Source organism: Haliotis rufescens, unplaced genomic scaffold (genome assembly GCF_023055435.1).
Source record: "Haliotis rufescens isolate VD_foot unplaced genomic scaffold, xgHalRufe1.0.p SCAF_5, whole genome shotgun sequence".
NCBI classification, from domain to species: domain Eukaryota; kingdom Metazoa; phylum Mollusca; class Gastropoda; order Lepetellida; family Haliotidae; genus Haliotis; species Haliotis rufescens.
Genome location: NW_025964223.1, coordinates 47,805,063 through 47,827,990, shown reverse-complemented (window position 1 = coordinate 47,827,990; position 22,928 = coordinate 47,805,063). Strand labels below are relative to the sequence as shown.

Genomic DNA, 22,928 nt, shown 5'->3' with positions numbered 1-22,928 from the left:
TGCACTCGTTTTATTTCAATATAGATTTTGATTATCGATCAGATCGTATTGACTGGGCGCCGTCATTTTCTTTGAAGCAAATGCAAGTGATATGAGAGGTGGAATCCGATTGGTCCATAGGAGAGGCATGGAAGGACATAACTCATAATAGCTACAGGTTGCGCTACAATCGAGCCCAAGAATTCCAGCCTATTTCGGCAAGGGTGGAAACTGGACTTTTAAAGTCATTTACCTCCCTTGCCTCGGCAAGATGGCCTACTATGAACTCATAAAGCAATAATCACCTACCTATGCAAAGTTATCTTGTTTAATTGGCTTCATGTCCCATTGACTTCCACCTATGTGTTCTCTGTCCATCATGTTGTGACAGTATTATCCTTCTGTTGTCATTACTTACTCATGTTATCCCACTCATGTATGCAATTGTTGTTACTTTTAATCCTCCACCTACTATATATATTCTGTACAATGTTCCTCATTCTCCCCTCATTCTAAAACCCGAATATGGTGTTCATACAGTGGAACTGCAATGGAATCACCACCAATGGGCATGAGCTTAAGGCACTCTTAGCCCTTGGGAAAATCAAACCTTTAATAATTGCAATTCAGGAAACAAAAATCTCACCCAAAAAAGCCTTCAAAATACCAGGCTATGTTTTCATTCGACAGGACAGACCACGTCCACTAAATCTCCCGGGACCACCACATGGAGGCCTCGGCATATTCATTAAAGAACACCTCAACTACGAAATTTACTCTTAGCCCTTGGGAAAATCAAACCTTTAATAATTGCAATTCAGGAAACAAAAATCTCACCCAAAAAAGCCTTCAAAATACCAGGCTATGTTTTCATTCGACAGGACAGACCACGTCCACTAAATCTCCCGGGACCACCACATGGAGGCCTCGGCATATTCATTAAAGAACACCTCAACTACGAAATTATTAACATTCCAACCCAAAATCTTGAATGCCTGGCCATCAAAACTATTATCAACAAAACTAATATGACTATCACAAATGTATACCATACTAAAACAAAACCTGTTTTAGGAGAGGATCTGGAAATATTAACCAAATTTATTGACCAAAATACACTCTTTCTAGGTGATTTCAACGCTCACCACCAACTGTGGGGCACTAAAAACTATTCCGACAAATTTGGTACACTCATCAATAACTGGATCGACACCAATGACCTCATTTGTCTAAATAATAACCAACCAACCAGAATCCCCCTCAAACCCCCACCTCTATCGACTTAACCATCAGCACATCCCCTCTCCAATCAAAACTCAGTTGGGAGGTCCATTCAGATACCTGGGGCAGTGACCACCTGCCCATCAAAATTTCCACCACTATAACCACATCTAGTCTAAATTCCCCATCATCCCCCTTTAGACCAACCCTCCCAACAATCAAAATTCAATTTTCAAAAAGCTGAATGGAAAAAATTCAAAACACTGTGTAACCAGACAGATATCCAACACATACACAACCAAGATAACGACATATTCAACACTAACTTTACCAACACCATACACAAAATAGCCACTCAATGCATTCCCACAATCAAAACATCACCAAACCACACACCTGTTCCCTTGTGGAGCCCAGATATTGAAAAATCAAGAAAACTAAGGAAAAAGGGATTAAACAAGGCCAAGCGGGATAAAACCAAAATCCCCTTGGCCAAAGCTCTTAGAAACTCAACCAAGCAACTAATAAGAGCAGCCAAAAGAAAACATTGGGAAAATTTCACAAGCACCTTGAAAATGGGGAAACAAAACACTAAAATACTATGGAAAAAACTTAAAGCAATTAAAGGAAACACTAAAGCCTATATTCAGCCCCCACTTTTCCTAACTTAAATACTGATAAAGAAAAGGCTAATGCCATGGCTGCTCACTTCTCGGCAACTAGTAGCTCCACCAACCACACACCAAACATGCAAAACATAATAAAAAATCCCCCTATCTACACACACAGACCACCCTCACCCATAAGGCATTCAACAAAATAATCAACATACATGAATTACAAACAGCAATCTACAGTAAAAATACAGCCCCAGCCACGGGACCAGACAATATCAGCTATATTATCCTTAACCACCTCCCTTTAAAAATTCAAAAATTACTCTTACAACTATATAACCAGATTTGGACCTCCGGCACTATACCCCAATCTTGGAAAACAGCCCAGGTGGTACCGGTTCTCAAACCAGGGAAACCCCCACGAGATTCGGATTCCTACAGGCCTATCTCCCTCACGTCCCATATTTGTAAAATAATGGAATCCATCATTAATAAGAGACTTAAATTCCAAATTTCATCCCAAAACTTCTTACATGAGGACCAGAGCGGCTTTAGGGCAAATCGACAAACTTTAGACCACATTTTACATTTGGAACATGACGTTAAAACAGCACTTGCCCAGAAACAATACACCCTGGCCATTTTCATTGATTTTAGTAAAGCATTTGACATGGTTTGGCATAACGGCCTGATACAAAAACTTAAAGAAAAAGCCATAGATGGTAGGATTCTAAATTTCATCCACTCCTTTCTAACTGACAGAAACATCACAATTAAAACTAACAACTCATTATCTGATCCACACCTTTTAGAAAACGGCACCCCACAGGGACGCATCATTTCTCCAACTCTTTTCAATTTCATGATAGACGACATATTTCCGCCTAAATCTAAAAACACTACAACTGCTAAATTTGCTGACGACATCTCGTTTTGGACGTCGTCTACATCAATAAAAGAAATTCAAAAAAGAATCCAACCCCTGCTTACCCATGTACAAAACTGGGCATGCCAAAAAAACATTGGCTTACTCTTAAAAAAAAGACGCATGCAAAATTATACACCCAAACTCACCCTTAATAACGAACTTATCACATTCAAAAATGAAGCAAAATTCCTAGGAGTTACTTTCGACCAACAACTAACATGGGCCCCCATATTCATAACTTGGTCACATCATGTCAGAAAGATCTTAATCTAATGAGAGCCATTAGTGGCTCTGATTGGGGCGCTGACAAACAAACATTACTCAACATATATAAATCACTCATACTACCCAAAATTGACTACGCCGCCCCGGTCCTTCACTCTATCAAGGAAAAACTAGACAAAAAACTCACTTCTATCCAGTATAAAGCCCTAAAAATAGCCCTGGGGACCAGAACCAGTGCCTCCCTTAATTCACTCCAATTCATCTCCAGCACCACAACAATCAAGCTAAGATGTAATCAAACTACTCTAAATTACTGGGCTGGGGCTCAACATAACCCCATATTCAAACAAATTACAGAGAAATACACAAACCTTAGACCTGCCACACTCAAAAAGTTCAAAAACAACCACAACTTAGCCCCACACCTAACACATCTATGTAAACTTATCAAAACCCACAAACTTGAAAATATCAGACAAACTCCCCCATCTCACATATACATCAACGACAAACCGGCACCTAATACAGACTTAACACTCCACAAACTATTCACTACACAAACCGACTTAACTAAAACAGACAAACAGCAAAAAACAGATCATTATATACAACAAAACTGGCCAAATCACACACACATCTATACTGACGCCTCCCAAAACGACAACAACATCACAGGCTTAGGAATCCAAATTACACAACCAGTTTCCATTACCACTAACTTTCACTACACTAACTACACACACACCACTACAGCAGAACTACTAGCCATCCAATGTGCATATCACTATATTAAACAATCCAAGGACACCAACTTCTTAATCATTTCGGACTCACTTGGCTCATTATCCCAAATTCAAAACAAAACATCAAAATCGCGTCAAGACATTATAAACAATATTATAGACATACATAATAACATCACAGAAACAAACAAAACAATAACAATACTTTGGGCACCTGCACACACTGGAATACAAGGCAACCATTTAGCAGACACAGCAGCAAAATTAGCCACCACACACCCATCACCTTGCATAAACTTCACCACAAGTAAGGCCGAAATCAAATCAATAATCAGAAAAAACATTCAGAGTCAAAATTTCCAAATTAATATTCAAAATTCTAAATCCGCATGGATAAAAGCTCTTTTCACTAAACCTGTTACCAAATGACGCAATTTTACTAAATCTATCATCACGGATAAAATGATAAACAGAATGCTCAGTGGCCAAATCAACCTCAACCAAACACTACATAAACAAAACAGACACCCACACCCCAACTGCTCCCATTGCAAAACACCTGAAAACCTAGACCACATATTTAACTACTGCATACAATACAAACAACAACAAATACAGCTATACAACTCCCTCCCCCCCCCCCCCCCCCCCAGTACAAAAACAACATCAGTCTACTACTTAACCCGGCTAATAACCCCTCTAAATATACCCATATAGCCAAATTCCTTAAATCAACAAACCTTATAAACAAACCATATACAAAATGACCACTTTTGCAATTTAGGATCGGGATCCAAATTCCTAGTGCGGATTGCCTTCTCCGACGTCCGCGCGATAAATTCGCCCATATCCAGCCACATATAACCATGCTCGTTCATCCAGCCGCTTACTCAAGCCAAGCCAACACGCTCACGACGGCCACTCACCCCTGACACCCGCCTCCCCTCCCCCCAGCCAAGTAAGCCCAACGTTTATTAGACTAGGTTTCCCACCCCACCACTGTTTTTTTCCTTTTTATCTCATAGTAGTTATACTATTATATTAACATATCAGCCTAACTGATCACATACAAATTATAAATCTTTCCCCCTAGGTGCTCCCAGTAGACTAGGTTTCTCACAGCTGCCACATACTGTCACTAAGCTCTCTTATCCCATTCTACCACCTATACTGTATTTCTTTCTTCTTTACACCCCTTTATTTACAGTTTTTTGGGCCAGCCGATAACATCTTTATTCCCCAAATATTATATAATTACATTAAACCCGTCTGGCCCCGACTGCGAAATAGCCGACGGCTGAAGCGGTCGTAAAATCCCTAAATCTCTCTCTCTCCTCATTCAGTCTTGCTTGACAACGGTATAAGGATCTTAACCGAAACGTTGCCTTTACAGTATTAAAGAAGTTGTTATCCATAAATTGTGTCTACTTTGTCATCCATTAACTTCTAAGCCTATCAAACAATTTGATCATATGGATTATCAGACAAACAATATGCAATAACTTCAGTTCACTTTTGATTCAGGTGAGCTATAAATTAATGGCAATACAAAAGTTAGTCAAATAACATCTACAAAGCTTTATGTCTTTTGGACAGTTTGCCTTTGAGAAGAAGATAAAATCACTCTATGTTCTCTGGCAGCTAATAGCTGGCCTATGAAATATCAGCTTACACAATTCTTGATGTTATAATGGTCTCTTTACTTCACTAAAGGGATTAATCATTGATCATTTGAAGACTTTCATTTGGTCACCCTATCATACAACCTTATACACATAGATTCTAAGTAAATGAAAATACTATTGTACTTTGATGCCTTGGCTCTGAAGTGATTCTTCAAAGATGCAATGTCTGAGCATTCTTTCTTTTCAAAGTCTGGTTGAGGCAGAAATGCTTGTGGTAGTCTCTTATCGGTCTGCAGGATGTGTGACATATCATTCTCCCAGGCCAAAAGTAATAGAAATGAAGCCAAAACCAATCTGGATCTGTCTGGAGACACTGGACTTTTCTGGTCAAGGCCCATTAAGAGGTGCTCCTGTAGTGGTTTGAAGAACTTCAGAAATACCTGAAACAAAGCATGACATTATCAATTGTGATAACGTCTTTACTTGTGTCCAGACCTTTGTCTTGATGGACTCACATCTGCTGCAATCTGCAAGGAAGATATAACATTAAGTTATCCCCCAAATACTTTCCTTTGCACTAAATGACAGCAAGTCTCAGCTCTTGCTAAGCAATAAAACCTGGAATGCCAAGGGTACAAAAACTCACCATTATCTTGTCTTTATCACACACATATACACAATCTGACTGAATAATTTACTGCTTACTTACTTACTTACTTTGGAGATTTAACGTGTGCTTTCCGACTGATGCGTATTTCGCACACGGGCCCGGCCAGGCCATTTAATGTGTTTCCGAAAGGGGCGAAAGTGGTCTGTGCAACCCAAGAGGGGGGTTTAGGGGTTGCTTATATAGAATTTGGGAATTTTGAGATTTGGAATAAATTTACTGCTTGGCTATATATCCTGTTATAATCATGATAATGATAAAAATTCCTGAAATATATGATTCCTTCATCAAAATATTATTGAGGTCACTCCCCCTCCAACAAAAAGAACTACAAAAACACTTAAAACAACAAACTAATTATAGGCTGAAATTGGATTAGTAAATAGCAATAGACAGGCTTCTAACACAGTGGATTGGATTAATTTACTTAAAATAGTCTTGGATTGGATTAGGACCAGTAAATAACAAGGCGTTGGCTTCTCATTCACATTATTATTAATTAATATGGTTTACTGAAAACAACAAACAAATTATAGGCTGAAATTGGATTAGGCCTGGTAAATAGCAATACACAGGCTTCTCACTCAGTACCAATAATAATTCCACACCATAAAATGGTCAAGGAGCAGGCCCTCAATGAAGTGCAGATGACGCAGGTGGTTGGGAAAGAAGAAGAGGCCTAGACCCTATCACAGCATCGTATCATTATCAACATGATATCACTATATGAATCACAGTTCATAACAAATTGGTCCAGAACCACTGACAGAACCCGGCTTCAGCAAATGTCCAACTGCATCCAAAAATTCAACAAGAGCATCACTATGGCTGGGATGCACCCGTCTCCCCTACAGACTGTCTGTACACCTTCTTCCTGGGTGGGAGAACAACTAAGAATATCTGAGTCAGCTTTGCACCTTCAGACTTCTCGATTCCATGAACCAGTTCCACAAATCGGTGGAGGTTGGGGTGCTGATGTGGGAGACTGCGGGTTACATAAGCATTGAAACCATCCAGGTTGTTGTTTGTTCTGGGTCTGACGGTATGGTGATGATGCCAGAGTGGGAGTCGGAAAAGCGCCTTGTCATCAACCCATGTCATCACCATGTAGTCATGAATGTCCTCAGGCCGTACAAGGGAGTACATGGTGTATCCACTGCAGGAACGTACTGTATACAGCTGGTTCTATAAGTATAGGCAACAGGAAAATGTACCATCCATGTACACTGTGTCAGCCTCTTGGAGGCATGTCAGCTGCTCATCTGTGGAACACACCAGGATCTTCTCATCTTCACTGTCTGTGCAGAGGAGGATTCTTCTCCCGTCCATGGTAGTGGTCAACTGTTCCTCAAGGTTAATTTCAGCTCTGGTCTGTGGAAAGACGGGGATTGTTGTTCTGCGATGTCGGTAGCAAGCACTCATCAAACTGAGGAAAGATAGAAGATCTGGAACGTCTTCTGGCGTCTGGCAGCCTACCTCTGCATTGTAGATGGCCTGGACAGGTATTACTTCTTCCCTGGCACGTTATCTCAGAGTACTAACTAACTTGACGGAGTTGATGGCAGTGACCCGAGACATCTTTCAGGAAGTCCCCAACAGCTGAACATTTTCCTCTGCAAGTCTTGTTAAGACATCTCCATTGTGTGGTCTGGCCTGTGGTTAAATTCTTGGAGTAAGCGAACCCATCAAGAAAGACTTGTAGAGTTCCTGTCTGCGACTCCATCAACTCAACTTGTCATATCCCAGCCATAGTGATGCTTTTGTTGCTTTAAGTGTTTAAGAGGTTACCTTCTGCTTTAACAATTTCTTATGTCAGTACTTCTCATGTAATAGAGGTAGTATTCTTAGAATTATTTACAATGATTACTATTGTTCCTATAATTCTTATTAATCCTCTACCTCTACTATATCTTTGCCAGAATATACCAGGGGGAAAGGTGGGCTCTGCCGCTAGTAACTCCCAGTATAGTTGACAGTAGATCCAAGATCCCTTGTGATTCCATCTGTTTATAGTTGTTTCCAAACCCTATTAGGTATAACTGCTACTGAATCACCTGAAGAGGACCTGAGAAACTACATGAAAACATACAAATATGTGGTACCTTCACTTGAATGACCATAATATTTGGTGTTATGCATGTTAATGACTTCATGAGATGTTCTAAAACCATCTCTCAGACTGTCATTTCCTGTTTGTGATGTCACTTCTGGTGTAAATGGGTAAAAGTATCAAAACTGAATTTTTTTCTGATCATCAACGTCCTTAATCAGCGTTAGAAATTGGCACTAGTCCTATAGGCCTTACCAAACTGCCCAATAGTAAAGGTATCCTAAAGACTAGTAGAAATTGGCCCATTTTAAGGGTTTTACTATATGTTATCATTATAAGGACTAGTGGACAAAAACTGTTAGTTTCTAACCCTGTTAATGTAATTTTTCTCTTGATATTTCGAGAATATGATACTTGAGAAGTACTTTCTTGATCAATACAGTGCATTGATATGTTTAATTAATTAGAAAATTATTAAATGAATTAGCCTAATCATCTAAGAAGTTACAGCTCGCAAACTGAAAAATAATTTTAATAGTGCTAGGTTACGGTGGTATATAAAATCATATTCAACAATTAACTTTTAGTGTGAATCCATTTCACTGTTAATACAAATGGAAACTGGATTATAAAATGTATGATTGGACATTTGTAAGTGCTCCTTGCATATGTTAAAATGTTTGCATAGACAACAATGTCAAATATATGAAAGACGGTTTCCTAAATATGGTTATTTTCATATTCTGTTCCAAAAAATATTATCACTAATACTAATCTAAAGTTAAAATTTATCATCTATGAAACAAGCCTGATGTAACAGAGCTGTAACTCATATATTTTGTTATTGCTATGTAGCATAAAATAACAACCTTTTCATCCTTTTGGAGATGAAATGTGAAAATACCCGGTACTGTAATGTGTTACTTGTCAGGGCTTTGATACTCATGATTTATAAGCCAGTTACTGCGGTAATGACATACAAAAGTAGGTCTACTAATGTTCAACCCTTTGCTTAGATGTTGCAATATATAAGCACAAACCCCACTAAAATAAATGTTTAACATCAAACAGCTTGTTTAAAAAAGAGCAATGCAGCGTCTGTAGGATAACCCACATAATCTCCAAACATCAAAAACAGATAATGAACCGGCATGTAACGGAGTTAGAAACCTTAGTTATGGCTCATATCCCATTTTGCTTTGCTTTTTATTTAAATTAAAATACTCATTGCTAAATTAGCCTTACAAACCATTTTATCGGTAAAAAGTGAATTACACTAGAATGAGATATAGATCTTTAGACAATGTAACAGACTTGAGGCTTAGAAAACGAGCAAGCGTATGAGAGTTCCATCTCCCCATAGCTCAGTTATGTTTTGAGTATTGTTACTTTGCAACAGAGTTGAGTGCTTTTTGAGTGACATCTTTCTTCCAAACTCATTTAATTTCTAAAAATGATAGGATACATGTAATCTTTGTTCATTTGAGTGTCTGAAAAAGAAAATTAGTTACAATTTTGATAGCCATGTTTCAGGTAAATCCAGGAAATTATTTGCTAATAAACAAAAACAAATAAACTTGAAAGTGCATTTTCTAAGCATTTCACATTTTAAGAGATGAGTGAGTGAGTTTGATTTTCCATCACTTTTAGCAATAATCCATCACTATCACGGCGGGGGACACCAGAAATGGCCTTCACACATTGTACCCATGTCAGGAATCGAACCCAGGTCTTCGGTGCCACTAGCTACCGCTTTAACCACTAGGGCACCTGACTGCCCCTATAATTTTAAGAAAGGTAATCTACCGGCAAATACACATGGAAATGAAATGAAATATTGTGGGAAATGTTTACACAGTTGAAATTTTTACCCAGATGTAATGTCTTATGACATCACTTCCTGTTCTCACCATCTGTGACATCACTTCCATTCTAATTCTTCACAATGATATCATTTCTGGTCTGATATGACGTTATTTCCGGTTTATGAAGTCACTACCTGTTTCTTCATCACTCCCTATTTTGATGTCACAAACAGTAATTACATCACTTCCGGTTATGATGTCACTTCTTATCCATGACGTCACTTTCAATCTATTTCGTATTTCCAGGTCAATTTGATATCAAGGGTTTGACAATAACTTTCAGCTAAAGTAGGCTTGAGGCATCTTGCCACTGTGGCTTCAGTAGTGTCTTTGTCCAGAAAAGGTCTTGCAAGAGATGAAAAGTATTTTACTGTCTGGTTCTATGACTCCAATCCTCGGCATGAGTAAGAATTGAGTACCCCGGTAGTCTAGGGCGGGAATTTGTTAGATACTGACTGTCATGGCCATGGCAAGTAGGAATGCAGCTTTGCTTGATTTCTGGATTAATGTGGCTTTGTGCAGAAACAATAAAGACATGATGTGGGTAAAGATATATTTATTTACAACCAATCTCCATAAAATCAGATCTTAGTTCTCGCTACCACTAAACAAAGATCTGAAGACATCCCATTACGGGTCACGTCAGACTGACCTTGTGCAAACTTTGACTGATCAATGGATTGACCAATCGAAAGGGAGCTTTCTCGTGCTTTACGGCACCAATTTCAAATTGGCGACTACGCTTCGAAACATGTTTTGAACAGTTCTCGATTACAAATTGAAACCTGAACAAAAGAACATTCTGAAATGGCTAATAGATGATCTAGATTGTATGGATTCAGTCGTTAAACCCGTAACTATCATTCGGAATATCCCGTGTTAAAGTTTTCGAGGTAGAAATCACATTCCGACTGTCACTTTCATAATCTGGTAAGCGACTCTCTGATTAGTCGGATGAAAGGTCAGTCTGACGTGACCCCTTATGGGATGTCTTCAGATCTTTGAAACTCTTTGTTCAGCGGTAGCGAGAACTAAGGTCTGGTTTTAATGAGATTGATTTACAACATTTTGGAGAATTGAGGGGGCTACTTTGGTTGCAGGAGGGTCGTAAACCCATGATTAGTATAATGGTCGCAAACCCTGGGTATGTTAGATATGAAGGGTAACCTGTAGGTCGTGGACCGGCGTTTAGAAGGCAAGGGTCTAGGAATCTAAGTAACATGTAGGTCGTGGACCCGCGGTTAGGATGGCGAGGACCTAATGGTGGGATTAGTTGCCCTGGGGTTGTGGACCCGGACATCCCTATGGACGTTTCCTGGTCGTAAGATCGGGAAGCTCATGTAGATAGTGTCCTGCCATTTTGAGCTTCCGTAGTGGCAATTAAAAGCACTGAATGAGCTGAAGGCCCCCCTACAAGGCAGCAAGCAGGGGAGGATGGTGGGAGAGCATTACGCCATGACAATAGAATTGACAAGAAAGACAAGGCAAAATCTTTGGGGTTAAAAAGCCTCAAGGCAGACATCACAGGAACCTTTCTGAGCATGCGTAGCTGATAAATTAATGCATTGTGGGACATGAAAATAGTAACCTTATACATAACAGAAAAGCATGGCTAATGATGTGACGTGAAATAAAATACTAGAAGTGAGGGTAGGTAAATGTAAGACATAAGCATGTACTTGCTATTGAAGAGTATAACTATGGTGAGGAAATTACAGGGTATAATAGACTGGATAAAGAAGTACGCATATGACTAAGTAGGTAATGATACCTGTCGATATGGCTAGTGTAAGTTTGTTTTGTCCCTGCACAAACTAAAATAATAAATTACCATTTTAACTTGAATTTCAAACAGTTCTGTTATGAAATCAGATAATACCACTCAGGCATGGTTATAACTAAACTCATAAGCGGGACATCGGTATCCTGAAGTTTCTGTATGGCCATCTTGACTAGTAGAGCCCCAATGACCAGATCGGCTGCCTGTAGTTTAGTACCTTCAAGAATGAATCTTCAGCATACTGGATGGTAACGGAAGTGAAATCTGTACCCTTTGATATGACATTGTGAATCCAGTGATCAGAAGTGATCTGCTTCCAATTTTCAATGTATGACAAAAGACTGGACCCTGAGTTGACATATTTTGTTGAGAGTTTGACTGGCGTGAAATGAATCATTCCCAGAATGAACAAACCTCTTCCTAATGGGTTCCCTGAAGGTGGTATCATGGGTGGAATCTCCTGCACGCATAGATGGAAAAGACGATATGGGTGGAATCTCCTGCACGCATGGATGAAAAAGACGATCCATATGCCATGACTACCATTTTAAGGGTGGATACTTGGAATCGCTCCAGTGTATCCTGTCTCACTTCCTTCGCCAAGTATGTTGTTAAATATCTTGGGTACCCTAATTGGTTGAGACATAACCATGATTGTGGCATGGTGTGTGACTGCTCAGGAGCTTATCTGGGATATGAGTTGTTGTCTTTGAATCCACATTAGTTGTGAAGACACCCAGACTTGTGTAGATAGCAAGTCCTCCTGCATAAAATTTATTGTATTTATTAGGCTGTGAATTAAACTGACTTGGTCCATTCTGATGGAAAAATTGTGTACCTGCAGTAATCTCTTCATAGTACTCTGGTCACAAACTAATTTATATATACACCCCGATGTCCATAGAGACTGAGTGTCCTTTAATAGTGCTGAGGGTAACAAGATTCTGGTGTAAGGGGAATGAACCAGTTTAAGGAAGTCTTTGTCCAAAACCTTAGACTCCAGGATCGGACAGTCTTGGGTTTGATAAAGCTTCTTCTTCAGAGATGGTAAGGGGAGACGGTCGTTAAGTCTAAGCTTCAGTAGGTTCTCGGACACATGGTTGATAATCTTATGTGCATAACTTGGCCATGGGAGAGTATGATGTACATGTGAAGACAGACCTTGGGCGTGACAGCCTGTGTATTCAGGTATTTGTTATACCTCTGTTTCCTCAATCTTCTGTTATATGACTGGCATTAGACGATAGCTCCAATTGTTCTAATTGGCTAGGGTCATAATCTCGCAAGTGAGAATAGATTGACTCTGTATATTCCTCTTCAATCCCCTCTGCTGTAGAATGAAAGTTCATCCCCGGGAGTGAAGAGTAATGACGCTTGGTAACCAAAGCTGTCATGGGATCCGCGTGTTCCTCGAGAGTATCATCGTCCAAAGGGTGGGAGGATCAAGGTCTGTGGAATCTGTGAATTCATGCCATAGTTAGGGCACTTGGCTTGGTCTTGATTGTCGTCAATGAACACTGTTTCCTGTTTAGTGTCCATAGCGGATGCCGTGTGTTTTGGGGAAGCCTGATCATCTGTAGGCTAGTGGCTGGAGTCATGCAGTGGCTGAGACTTCATAATGGTTTTTGTCTTGTGGTTTGAACAGTGATTGGCTTGGTGCCCGTCTTGTCCGAGCAGGAAACAAGCAGCAGTCAGTCCGGAAGGTTGCTTTTCTCTATGTCGGTATTGACTACTGAGTGGAGACTATGCCGGCCCTGGTTCTTGAGTAGGTAAAGCCTGCTGCCTTCTACCAACATGGCCAGCAGGTGATGAGTCAGGTGCTTCCTCAGACAGCCGTATGGCCTTGGTGGCAGACGAGTCAGGCTTATCCTGTGGCTGTCCCCCATGCGGCCTCTTTGACTGGGGATTCTTCGTAGCCTGTTCTAATTGATGATGCTTCAACAGTGCTCCACCTCGGTGTATGGCTGCCAGGCGAGAAGCGGACAATGATGCTGTCGCCATCTGCTTCTTGAAAAGTTGCTTCAACAGGCTGATGGACAAGGCAGGAGTCGGAATTGGTTGAGCAGGAGGCTAAGGCATCGCAACAAGCCCAACAACTTGTTGAAGGCCGACTTAAATAGGGACGTGCACAACTCACAACGAGTCGTCCCTGCACTTCTAGTCCTGCACCATGACTGTGGAATATATTTCTTTTATAAAAAAAACAAACAATCTAGATATGTATACAAAAGCATGTCTAGCCAGCTCTAGCTAGTTCTATTCCACAATTATTTGTTCAATTTTAGAGTCGAGAACTGTGTAATATAAGATTTCATAGACTAAATGTTAGTCTACTGCACTTCCAGCAGGCAGGATAAGGGTCTCCCGAAATCATAAAATGACCATATAATTTGCAAGCTGGGTGTTGAGATCGACTCACACGAAACTTTACACTTACTTGAGTACCAAGCAAATCAACTACTTACTGAAATGACTTCCTAAGATAACAACTAATAAACTAAAAATTAGCTAGCTAGTGTGACTACACAACCTTTGTGTCAGAGATTGTACTCAGTCAAAAGCTGATGTTCACTCTAGCACACAGAGGAAAGAAGTGAGGATTTCTCACCATTGAAGAGTTGTATGCTGATTGGTGTTAATGCGGTGACAACTAGTTGTGTAATAGTAGGGGTAGATTTAAGAACAAATGTAGCTATCAGGGCTTGATCCTTTCAAAAGTTACTCGCTCTTCTCCAAACTGACTGGCCTAAAACTAAATACTGGAGGCTGTGACTGAGTTACCCAGGGGGCTCCGAAAATGTTAGAGCTCCTCATCCCGAAATTCTTTTCCCTGCACTCTGAGATTAAATGATGTCTCCCATGTGCCTCATTTCATGGTAATTTATGAGCAAATAAAGAAGTTGTTGTACGCAACATTACATTTTGGTTGTGTCATGCTTCCAAGATGATCTTTGAGTTAACCATTCACACAACCTCCTCTCCAATAAGAGTTTCTCATCGAAATTACACGATTCACGAGCAGTGTCCCATTTAAAACAGTAAACATACACAAAAAAGGGGTGAAATTTTGACCAGTCAGACAGGCCATCTACTGTATGTTTCAGCAAGTCTTTCGTGATCTTAACTGGCCACGGGCTAATGGGCAAGCAGTTAAATCGGCCTCTGTATAGTTGACAGCTAGTGAAGGAACTTCTCTTGAAGAATATGAAGATTACTTTTTGTTTGATTGCACCTAAAAATACAGGAATTTGGCAATGATATAATAGAGGTGGAGGATTCTGAAGAATTAGTGGTTCCTGGCTTATCCAAGAGGTGCAACACTGCACACTGAATTGTGGTGCCTCAGATGACTGGTTATGTGATTAACCAATTTACACAAGAGTGATGCTCACCACATGCTACCCATTTGCTGAAGCAGAATGATGTCCAGTGAATTTGTAAAACTTTAAGGTGCTGCTGAACTTTGCCAGGTGAATATGTCACTATCACTTGTTATGTGAGTGCTGCAATGCATACTGATGCACATCATTTAATTAATCCACACTATGGTTAGCAAACATACACAAATTGGCAAGAAATGTCGGTCAATAAAACAATGTTGATTTGATGACTGAATAATTTACCTTTTTGAATAAACATATTTTGGAGACTATTAAGATGTAAACTGTCTACATGGAACTATCATGGATGGAAAATGAATCAATGCTACATTGTAACAAAATAAACTATCTCTATTAACAATGATTACTGACAAATATCTATGTAAAATACACATTTACCTTGGTTCTGAGGTCATCATCAGCATTTCTCAGGTCTCTGTCCAGCATTTGGACCTTCATACTTGAAAAGACCATAAATACTACCCTCAACAAATCCTCTGCTGTTTTTGATTCTTGGGGCAATTCCTGGGACAAACATTTCAGGATTTCATCTTTGCTTGGCATAAATAATTCAGTGGCTAGTTCTGTATCAGCTAGAATCTTGTCTTCAAAGCTTCCTTTCCATAAACTTTTAACTGCATTCCACCATCCTTTCTCCTTTTTGGGATACACAAATCCATCATATTGATGCCAAACTCCTTAAAAACAATTGAGAAAAAGAAATAACATAAGGAATATTTTTTCATTTTTTTTCTGTTTAAAACAGGTTGAGGTCTATTTGTCGCTTTCATTTTATGACTGTCAATTTACAATGTAGAATGTAATTATATGGTAGCTTAAGCTGTTCACCCATGTGATTTTTGTGTTCACCACTCAACTCAGTGAAAACTATGTTTCAACAACTAAGATCAAACTAGAAAGGTATCTGTAGTCAACACCTCCTCACCTGTTACTTTATAACTCAAGTATAAACATTTCCTGACATAAATTCTGTATTTAATAATAAGAAATCAGAATCTTTTCACAAATCCCCTTCCAGACTAGTGCTTAAAAGCTCTCTTGATCATAGGCTGTCAGGAGCAGATGAGTCTTGAGCTATAAACTGAAAGTGTACAGGCTTTCACTGTTTCTGATCTCATGAGGAAAACACTTGCACATTGCAAAAGGTAAAATTACTGTAGAATACTGTAAATACAGTCTGAATACTACTGTTCACAAGTCTTTACCTTTCAATGTGTGAATGACCTTGACATGCCAAATAGAGGAGAGAGGGTTTGTATATTATTAATCATTGAAAAATGGGTTTTTCTGATTAAAAACGATGTTTTATTGGTCTGTTTTCAGTCGTACGTTCCCACCCAGCCATCCCTCCATATAATAGCTTGCAGCAAACAATTACTGTGGAGTGCTAATGCTGAAGCTATGGCTCGAACTTCGTGCGGATGAGAGGAGGTGGGAGGTGCGAGTCCTTGCACCTCGTAAGCTCTGAGAATGACCGCTCAGAGAGAGTATTACATGTAATCTCTTTCTTTGCATTGGTTGAGAGCGGTATGAACAGCCGTCAAAAATGTTGTTGTAGCTGTTCAGATCGCTGCAGGTAAATACGAAGCGCATGAACTGTGCCGACCGACGTCAATGGCATGTATTTCCGATACTCTCGCTGCCGTCTGGACAGGTTGTATGAAGCCGAAATGATCATGTCACGCTCGGCTTCCCTGGAGTACTTGTCCAGAACTTCGTTGGTACAACCGTCAAACAACTGTTGCGATGACCACGGGGCTCATAAGAGTGTCCTGCCATGATGATCAGGTAGTTCAGTGCAGTCAATGTAACCATGGCAATGTGCCATAGTAATCTGGCCCGATACATATCGGGACTAGGCGAGGACATCCGAGACGTCAACGTCGATTGTGGAGACGTAGATGAAGGAGCTGGTGTACTGGTTGACGGTCCATGGACCCCCGAGGCAGTCGAATCCTTCTTGGTCGACGCCGTCAAGGCGAGGACCACCGCCGGGATCTGGGCTATCAAAGCCGGGTCGATATGAAAGTGAGACGAGGGCAGTGTTCTGTCATTATCTTCACTATGACGCTGTCCACTGTCGTCCCGCACAACGTCCCTATCATCGTTGGTAGAACCCTCCTAGTCCTCATCACCACCGCGTCCCACCCGATGACCTTCTCTGCTTGTAGCGCTGGTCAGCAGTCTGCTTCGCCAACGCACGAAGATACAAGTTAAAGTTTATAAAGTGCTCACATTCTTCACGTTTATCCCACGAACACGTTGAAAACCCGTCTTTATTGATGCAGGAAGGACAATACTTGTGAGGGTCTACTTTAGACAGTTTTCTTTGACACCAGGCACCAATGCCCGACATGTTGCCACGTGTATAATCAAGTCTAACAGTGAAAGTGTTGAACACAATCAATGGATTACCAAGGATTACATTCCAGGAGTCTACAGGGAAGACATATTTATTATTACTGTATTAGAACAACAACTGTAGACAAGCGATAAGTACTAGTAGAATACAAACTAGCAGTCTACCGTGAAAGACTTTCTCAAGCGACTAGCTCAGAGGCGCTCTGGGAGATTTGTGACATGTCATAGGGAGGTGCGTGCGCAAACGGACGGAAACAAGTTTAATGTTTACATTTCAGCTTCTGGCTTCCTTTTAAACGTGCGACTAGACGTGAGGGTATGAGAATACCCATTTGTACGACTGAGAACAGACTAAAACATGCATTGTATTATCATGAATCAAAATATTCCATGTTTGGACATTATGCTTTTTAGTGACCTTAACCTTCATTGGAGGTGATTGAGAATCTTCTCAAATACAACCCCTACCTAGAGATCATGTGCTGAGTAAGTGACTTAGAATCTGTCATAAATGATTGGAAAGTGCTTTGATTTTTCATGAATTCATCCAAAATGTGACCTCGAGGAACCTTGACCTTATGCATAGACACCGCCCTAGAAATACTAAGTTTAGTCATACTCCGACCTTAGATACTCAAATTATCATGTGCAAAACCTTTTAAATGTCAAGTTCATATCAAGTGACCTTGACCTTAAATGTCTTGCAATCATATGTCAGAAAAATTGCCAAGGGATCTACGGAGGGCATATGAGGTATGAAGTCTATTTTATCTGTAATAAGCGAGTGGTTGAGACAACCAATTGCAGTAGACTTTAAATTTAGCAAACACATTAAGCTGCATCCCTTTTATCATGAACATTAAATGGCAGAAATAACCTTACCCAACATGTTCAAAGCAGTTCAAAAATCCAATCAGAAAAAAGAAATCCTTCATATCAACTATTGTGTTTGTAGTTATGAGATACAGTGTACCAAGTGCATATAAAGGAACAAACAGATTTGGTTACCTTGCATCTGTTTCCATGTACTTGGCAAATCAAACTGACGATTTACCATGGCGCTTCCATGGTAGGCTTTCTTCCTGTAGTATGGTTCTTCCCACCTAACATCACCTGGACTGGTTTGTATGATATATTTGTATTTGAATGTCTTGTTTCGCTGATCTCTGGACATGGGTATGTGAGCAATATACTCATGAACGCCATCCATTGCTTCTCTGGAAATATAATATCAAACATTGATAGCTATATATATAAGCAACATGCAGCTACATATGTGGGAATTGTAATACATAATCTGTCACATACTAGATTTGCAATTCATTTGGTTTTATGAAATAAGTCAAGTCTGAAGTCATAATCTTGTGCATGACATGTCACCAATCACTTTCAGTTGTTTTCACTTTGCTTTCTATTTAACCACTCCTGTGGTAATGCAAATATTTATTGAGGAAATAGTGTGGAAATTTATTGATTTCAGGAAATAATCTTCAGACAAGGTAAAAAGGAATCTGTACTGACAATCTAAGTTCTCAACTTCATGGCTAAGTCAGCAATTCCTTCTGCAAATTTGATAAATTACAATACCGTATATCTGTGCATGTCTTACAAACATGCAAGTTCTGCATGACGTTACCAACATCATCTACTTTCAGATCCAGACATTATTTTTCTTTTGACTTTCCAATTTCTTAACACTGTCATTTAGAGACCATTGGCATTTCCATCAGTTACTATGAAATTAAACATCATTGGTATCTGGTTAGAATGTGTTGATTTTTTTTGCGGTGGCATAACAAGTGGTCATGGGGATCAGTCTACGCATTATTATATACTCTAGTGTGAAAGACTGAGCTTTCTGAAGTTGAGAAAAGTGATATTTTCATTGCAGTGAACATAACACTTGTTATTTCACTGCAGTGAAGTTAACACTTGATATTTGACTGCAATCAACATATCACTTTGATGGAACTATTGTCTTACAAGAGTTAACTGAATGCAAAATATCACCCCTTTATCGTTAGTGTCTAGCCCATACACAAACTGTTGAACTCATATTAATTTTAGTTCTACATTGACAGGGCAAAATAATGACGAACAGTCATTAATGGAGATATTATAGCTTCTTGCCATTTGTTATTTTCTTGAAAATGTTTCGTTGTAAACTGTAAATTTCTCATTTAACTCATCGAGACTGTTCGCTTTCACTACCAACAACAGTTTCGTAGATTTCAAGAATATTTTAGGATGAAGTTGATTTTTTATGTAATCATATCCAATTGTATGGTAAAGAATTTGAGTGACATCAAATATTTTTTGTCACCTTGTTTATATTTTTTAGGATTTTAAAGAAAAGGAACTACTATTTTAGTCGTAATTACAATGGGTGGTGAAAGGACACTGTGTTTTAGGTAGGGATAATCTACGTTTAAAGGTTTTACATTTGTAATGAAATATTTTAATTTTCTTGTAGACAACTAAAAAAAAAAAGGTACCGTATTCGACGTTATAAGCGCCCCGCTCTATTAAGCGCCCACGTCGACATTTGCTAAGATATTGGCTAGTGAACAATCCCAATTAGCTCCCCTTCCGATTGATCAATGTACACAAGACTTATTTATTCGCGTATAAAACCCACTCGTGTGTTATATGCACCAATAATTATGGGCATTTAATTCTGGAAAAATATATCTGTCGTACATAAACATTTCAGGCTGTCAGCATCAACCATGAAATTTATCTTTCAACTCTGTTTTTTTCACCAAAATAACATTCTAATAAGAGCCCCCTATTTCTAATTTTGAGAGCGCCCTGGGCGCTTATTACGTCGAATACGGTATATAATAAAAAGGATATTGCATGTGTCTCATGAAATATTATGTTTCTCTCATCGAGTGATGGGAAACGGAGATATAGTCACAAATGGCATAGCCATGATTCCTCTGTGGTTGTGGAATACCTTGCAGAAAAATCACATTTTGTGCAACATGTGGGTTGAAAGCTGCTCTTAAACGAGTAAATTGATATTGATTTTGCTTTGAAGTTGACTTTTGTATAATAGCTTACTGAAAGTGCATGTCTGTATGTTTACACTAGTTATCTCCAGATTCACTTCAATAAGCTATTCTAAAGGCTAGTCATGAATATGTTTATCAAACAAATGCCTGCAACAAGTCAGACAGGTGCAAAACAACAAAACTCACAAAAACTTAGCTAAAACGTTTGTAGAATTGTGTGCAACGTTATCCAAATTTGGTTGCAGAATTCTAATTTTGGGGGGCCTGAGGAATACAGCAGGGACTGGAGCATGCAGATGAACTGCATACAAGTGTTTTCTCATACAATGTAGTCCGGTCAGTAATTTGAACTCTGTTGGCCTGGCACAACTGAACAACGATTTGATTAGCTGTCTGTGCTCAGTTTCTGAAAGTCTTGTTTCTGATCAACCAATCCTTGACATGTGTTGTGACCTCAGGCACATCATTTTCAGGGTATTTTGGTATGCACTTTAAATACAAACATTTTATGAAATTCTGAGGTTCGGAAATTCGGATGGGATTTCTTTATTTGAAATATGTATGGATATCATGTGTTGGATAGTAGTTAGCTAATGAGTGAGTGAGTTTGGTTTTACGCCACTTTTAGCAATATTCCAGCAATATCATGGTGTGTTACCTGATATGTACCTGAGAGCACTTTTAATATCTTCTGGCGCCAGCCAGTCAGCCATATTCTTGATTTTCTTTGTGTGCAAAAGTGACCAGACAAGTAATAGGAGTGTGTTAGTCAGAAGAAATTTGGTAGTATTGTTTGAATCTCATCCAGAAGTTGAGAAAATCTTGTTGTAACAAAGAGACAAAAAGACTCAGAGTTATGACTCATTACAGTTCTGTTACTAATGAAACAAAGAGACAAAGAGTTAAGACTAATTTCAGTGGGAGGAGCTAAAAATTATGATGATAGTATTTAGTTAGCTCAGAGAAGGGAGCGGAAGCTTGAGTCTCCCCACAGACCAGAAAGTGTTCTGTCTCTGTATTTTGGAAGTTGGACTACTAAAAGTCAAGAGCTGATTTGAAGTATTACTGGGCTCTTCAGTGCATCATTTAGATATGTGTTGTGAATATATGGCAACAGAAATACATATGTGTAATGCTCATCCTACATTCTACAATAAATGGAATTGAACAAGAAACCTGACTTCTGATTTGAATGAGCTACATCATCTGAGACAAGGTGTGGTGAGAATCAGTTGCTGGGATAGAAGGGAAATACAATCTCCAAAACCCTGACATCCCCAGTAACAGCACCCTGTGCTCGGCCAATCATTAATGATTAACATTATGTATCTGTAAAACCTTTTCTGATGTCAGCAAATCACAGACTGAGACACATTAACATATTGGCTACCTCTCTGTGAGGTCTACCAGTTTGAAGCATGCCAATAGCCCTAAGGTGTTCACCACGTTGTAGACAATGCATTACCAATCTGATCACAAATACTGGATAAATGCAAAGGTTACATGTTACTGTAGAAAATGAAAATCAACAATACTATAAATGGTTTGATGACCTTTCACAAGAATGAACCCCTGCCCATGTGCATATAGGATTTGCATGTTGAACATGCAATGTTTTGGGTGTGTTGAGGCACTAGGTTTGGGTTCTATCTCTGGCAGTCATTTTTCAAAGCTTATCTTTCTTCTAACAACCGATCATAACATATACATTTGCCGATCCCAGTGTATGTCTGGGATTAAGAAATCGGTAATTTCAAGGTCACTGACTTACTAGATCACACATTTGACTCCTCAAACAAATTAGCTGACTATATTTTGTGACTTACATGGATTTTTATGTTTACTTTCACTTGTGTTAAAGTCTCAGTATTCAGGATTGGCGATTAATGAATGACACCAGTTATGGAAATTATGAATATTATCTTAAGTAAAGTTGTTTATTGAACCCATACTGAAAACAACTTTCCCATTATTGATTGAGAATATCATGTAAACATAAATCTGAATTCTAAACATGAATTTTTTTAATGTACCTGAAATAGTCCATTTTCCAAACACTGTTCTCAAATCCACCTAGACTTGGAGGTCCGAATCGTATGTACACATCCTCTTCTTTTCTATCAAGCTTCATTTCCTCTGATATGAGAGCATGGAAAACAACCTCAACATCACTTTCCCTTGCTGATTTTCTAAAATTAGATAAAATTCACAACGTAAAAGGATTTCGGAAATTCCTTAAATGCATATTGGTTTAAAAGGAGATTTCTCACCTGTTAAATTGAAATAATTGTCATACACCAGTTTGACAGTTGTCCAGCGATAATTAATCTCCCGTTTTGTTCAAAGAATGTTGAACTCTTCAACAAAAAACTTATTCCAAGGTCAAGGTCATTCAACACAATTTATGTATGGATTCAATTGTTCGACGACTGCAAACAGAACCTTGCCA

The 22,928-nt window shown here is 39.2% G+C and overlaps 1 protein-coding gene across 3 annotated transcripts in view; it reads right to left on the bottom strand.

Moving 5' to 3' along the window:
• LOC124137118 (E3 ubiquitin-protein ligase rnf213-alpha-like) overlaps positions 1–22,928 on the bottom strand; it is a 175,197-nt gene that overhangs the window by 134,468 nt on the left and 17,801 nt on the right. For all 3 annotated transcript variants that reach the window (XR_007218279.1, XM_048383674.1, XM_048383675.1), the window contains exons 5-8: positions 22,513–22,668; positions 18,471–18,679; positions 15,480–15,778; positions 5,522–5,778 (exon numbers count right to left, since the gene is read on the bottom strand). Coding sequence is in view for 2 of the 3 variants with exons in the window: in XM_048383674.1 (XP_048239631.1) it covers positions 5,522–5,778; positions 15,480–15,778; positions 18,471–18,679; positions 22,513–22,668 (921 nt within the window). In the remaining variant the exon portion in view is untranslated. The remainder of the gene's footprint in view (positions 1–5,521; positions 5,779–15,479; positions 15,779–18,470; positions 18,680–22,512; positions 22,669–22,928) is intronic.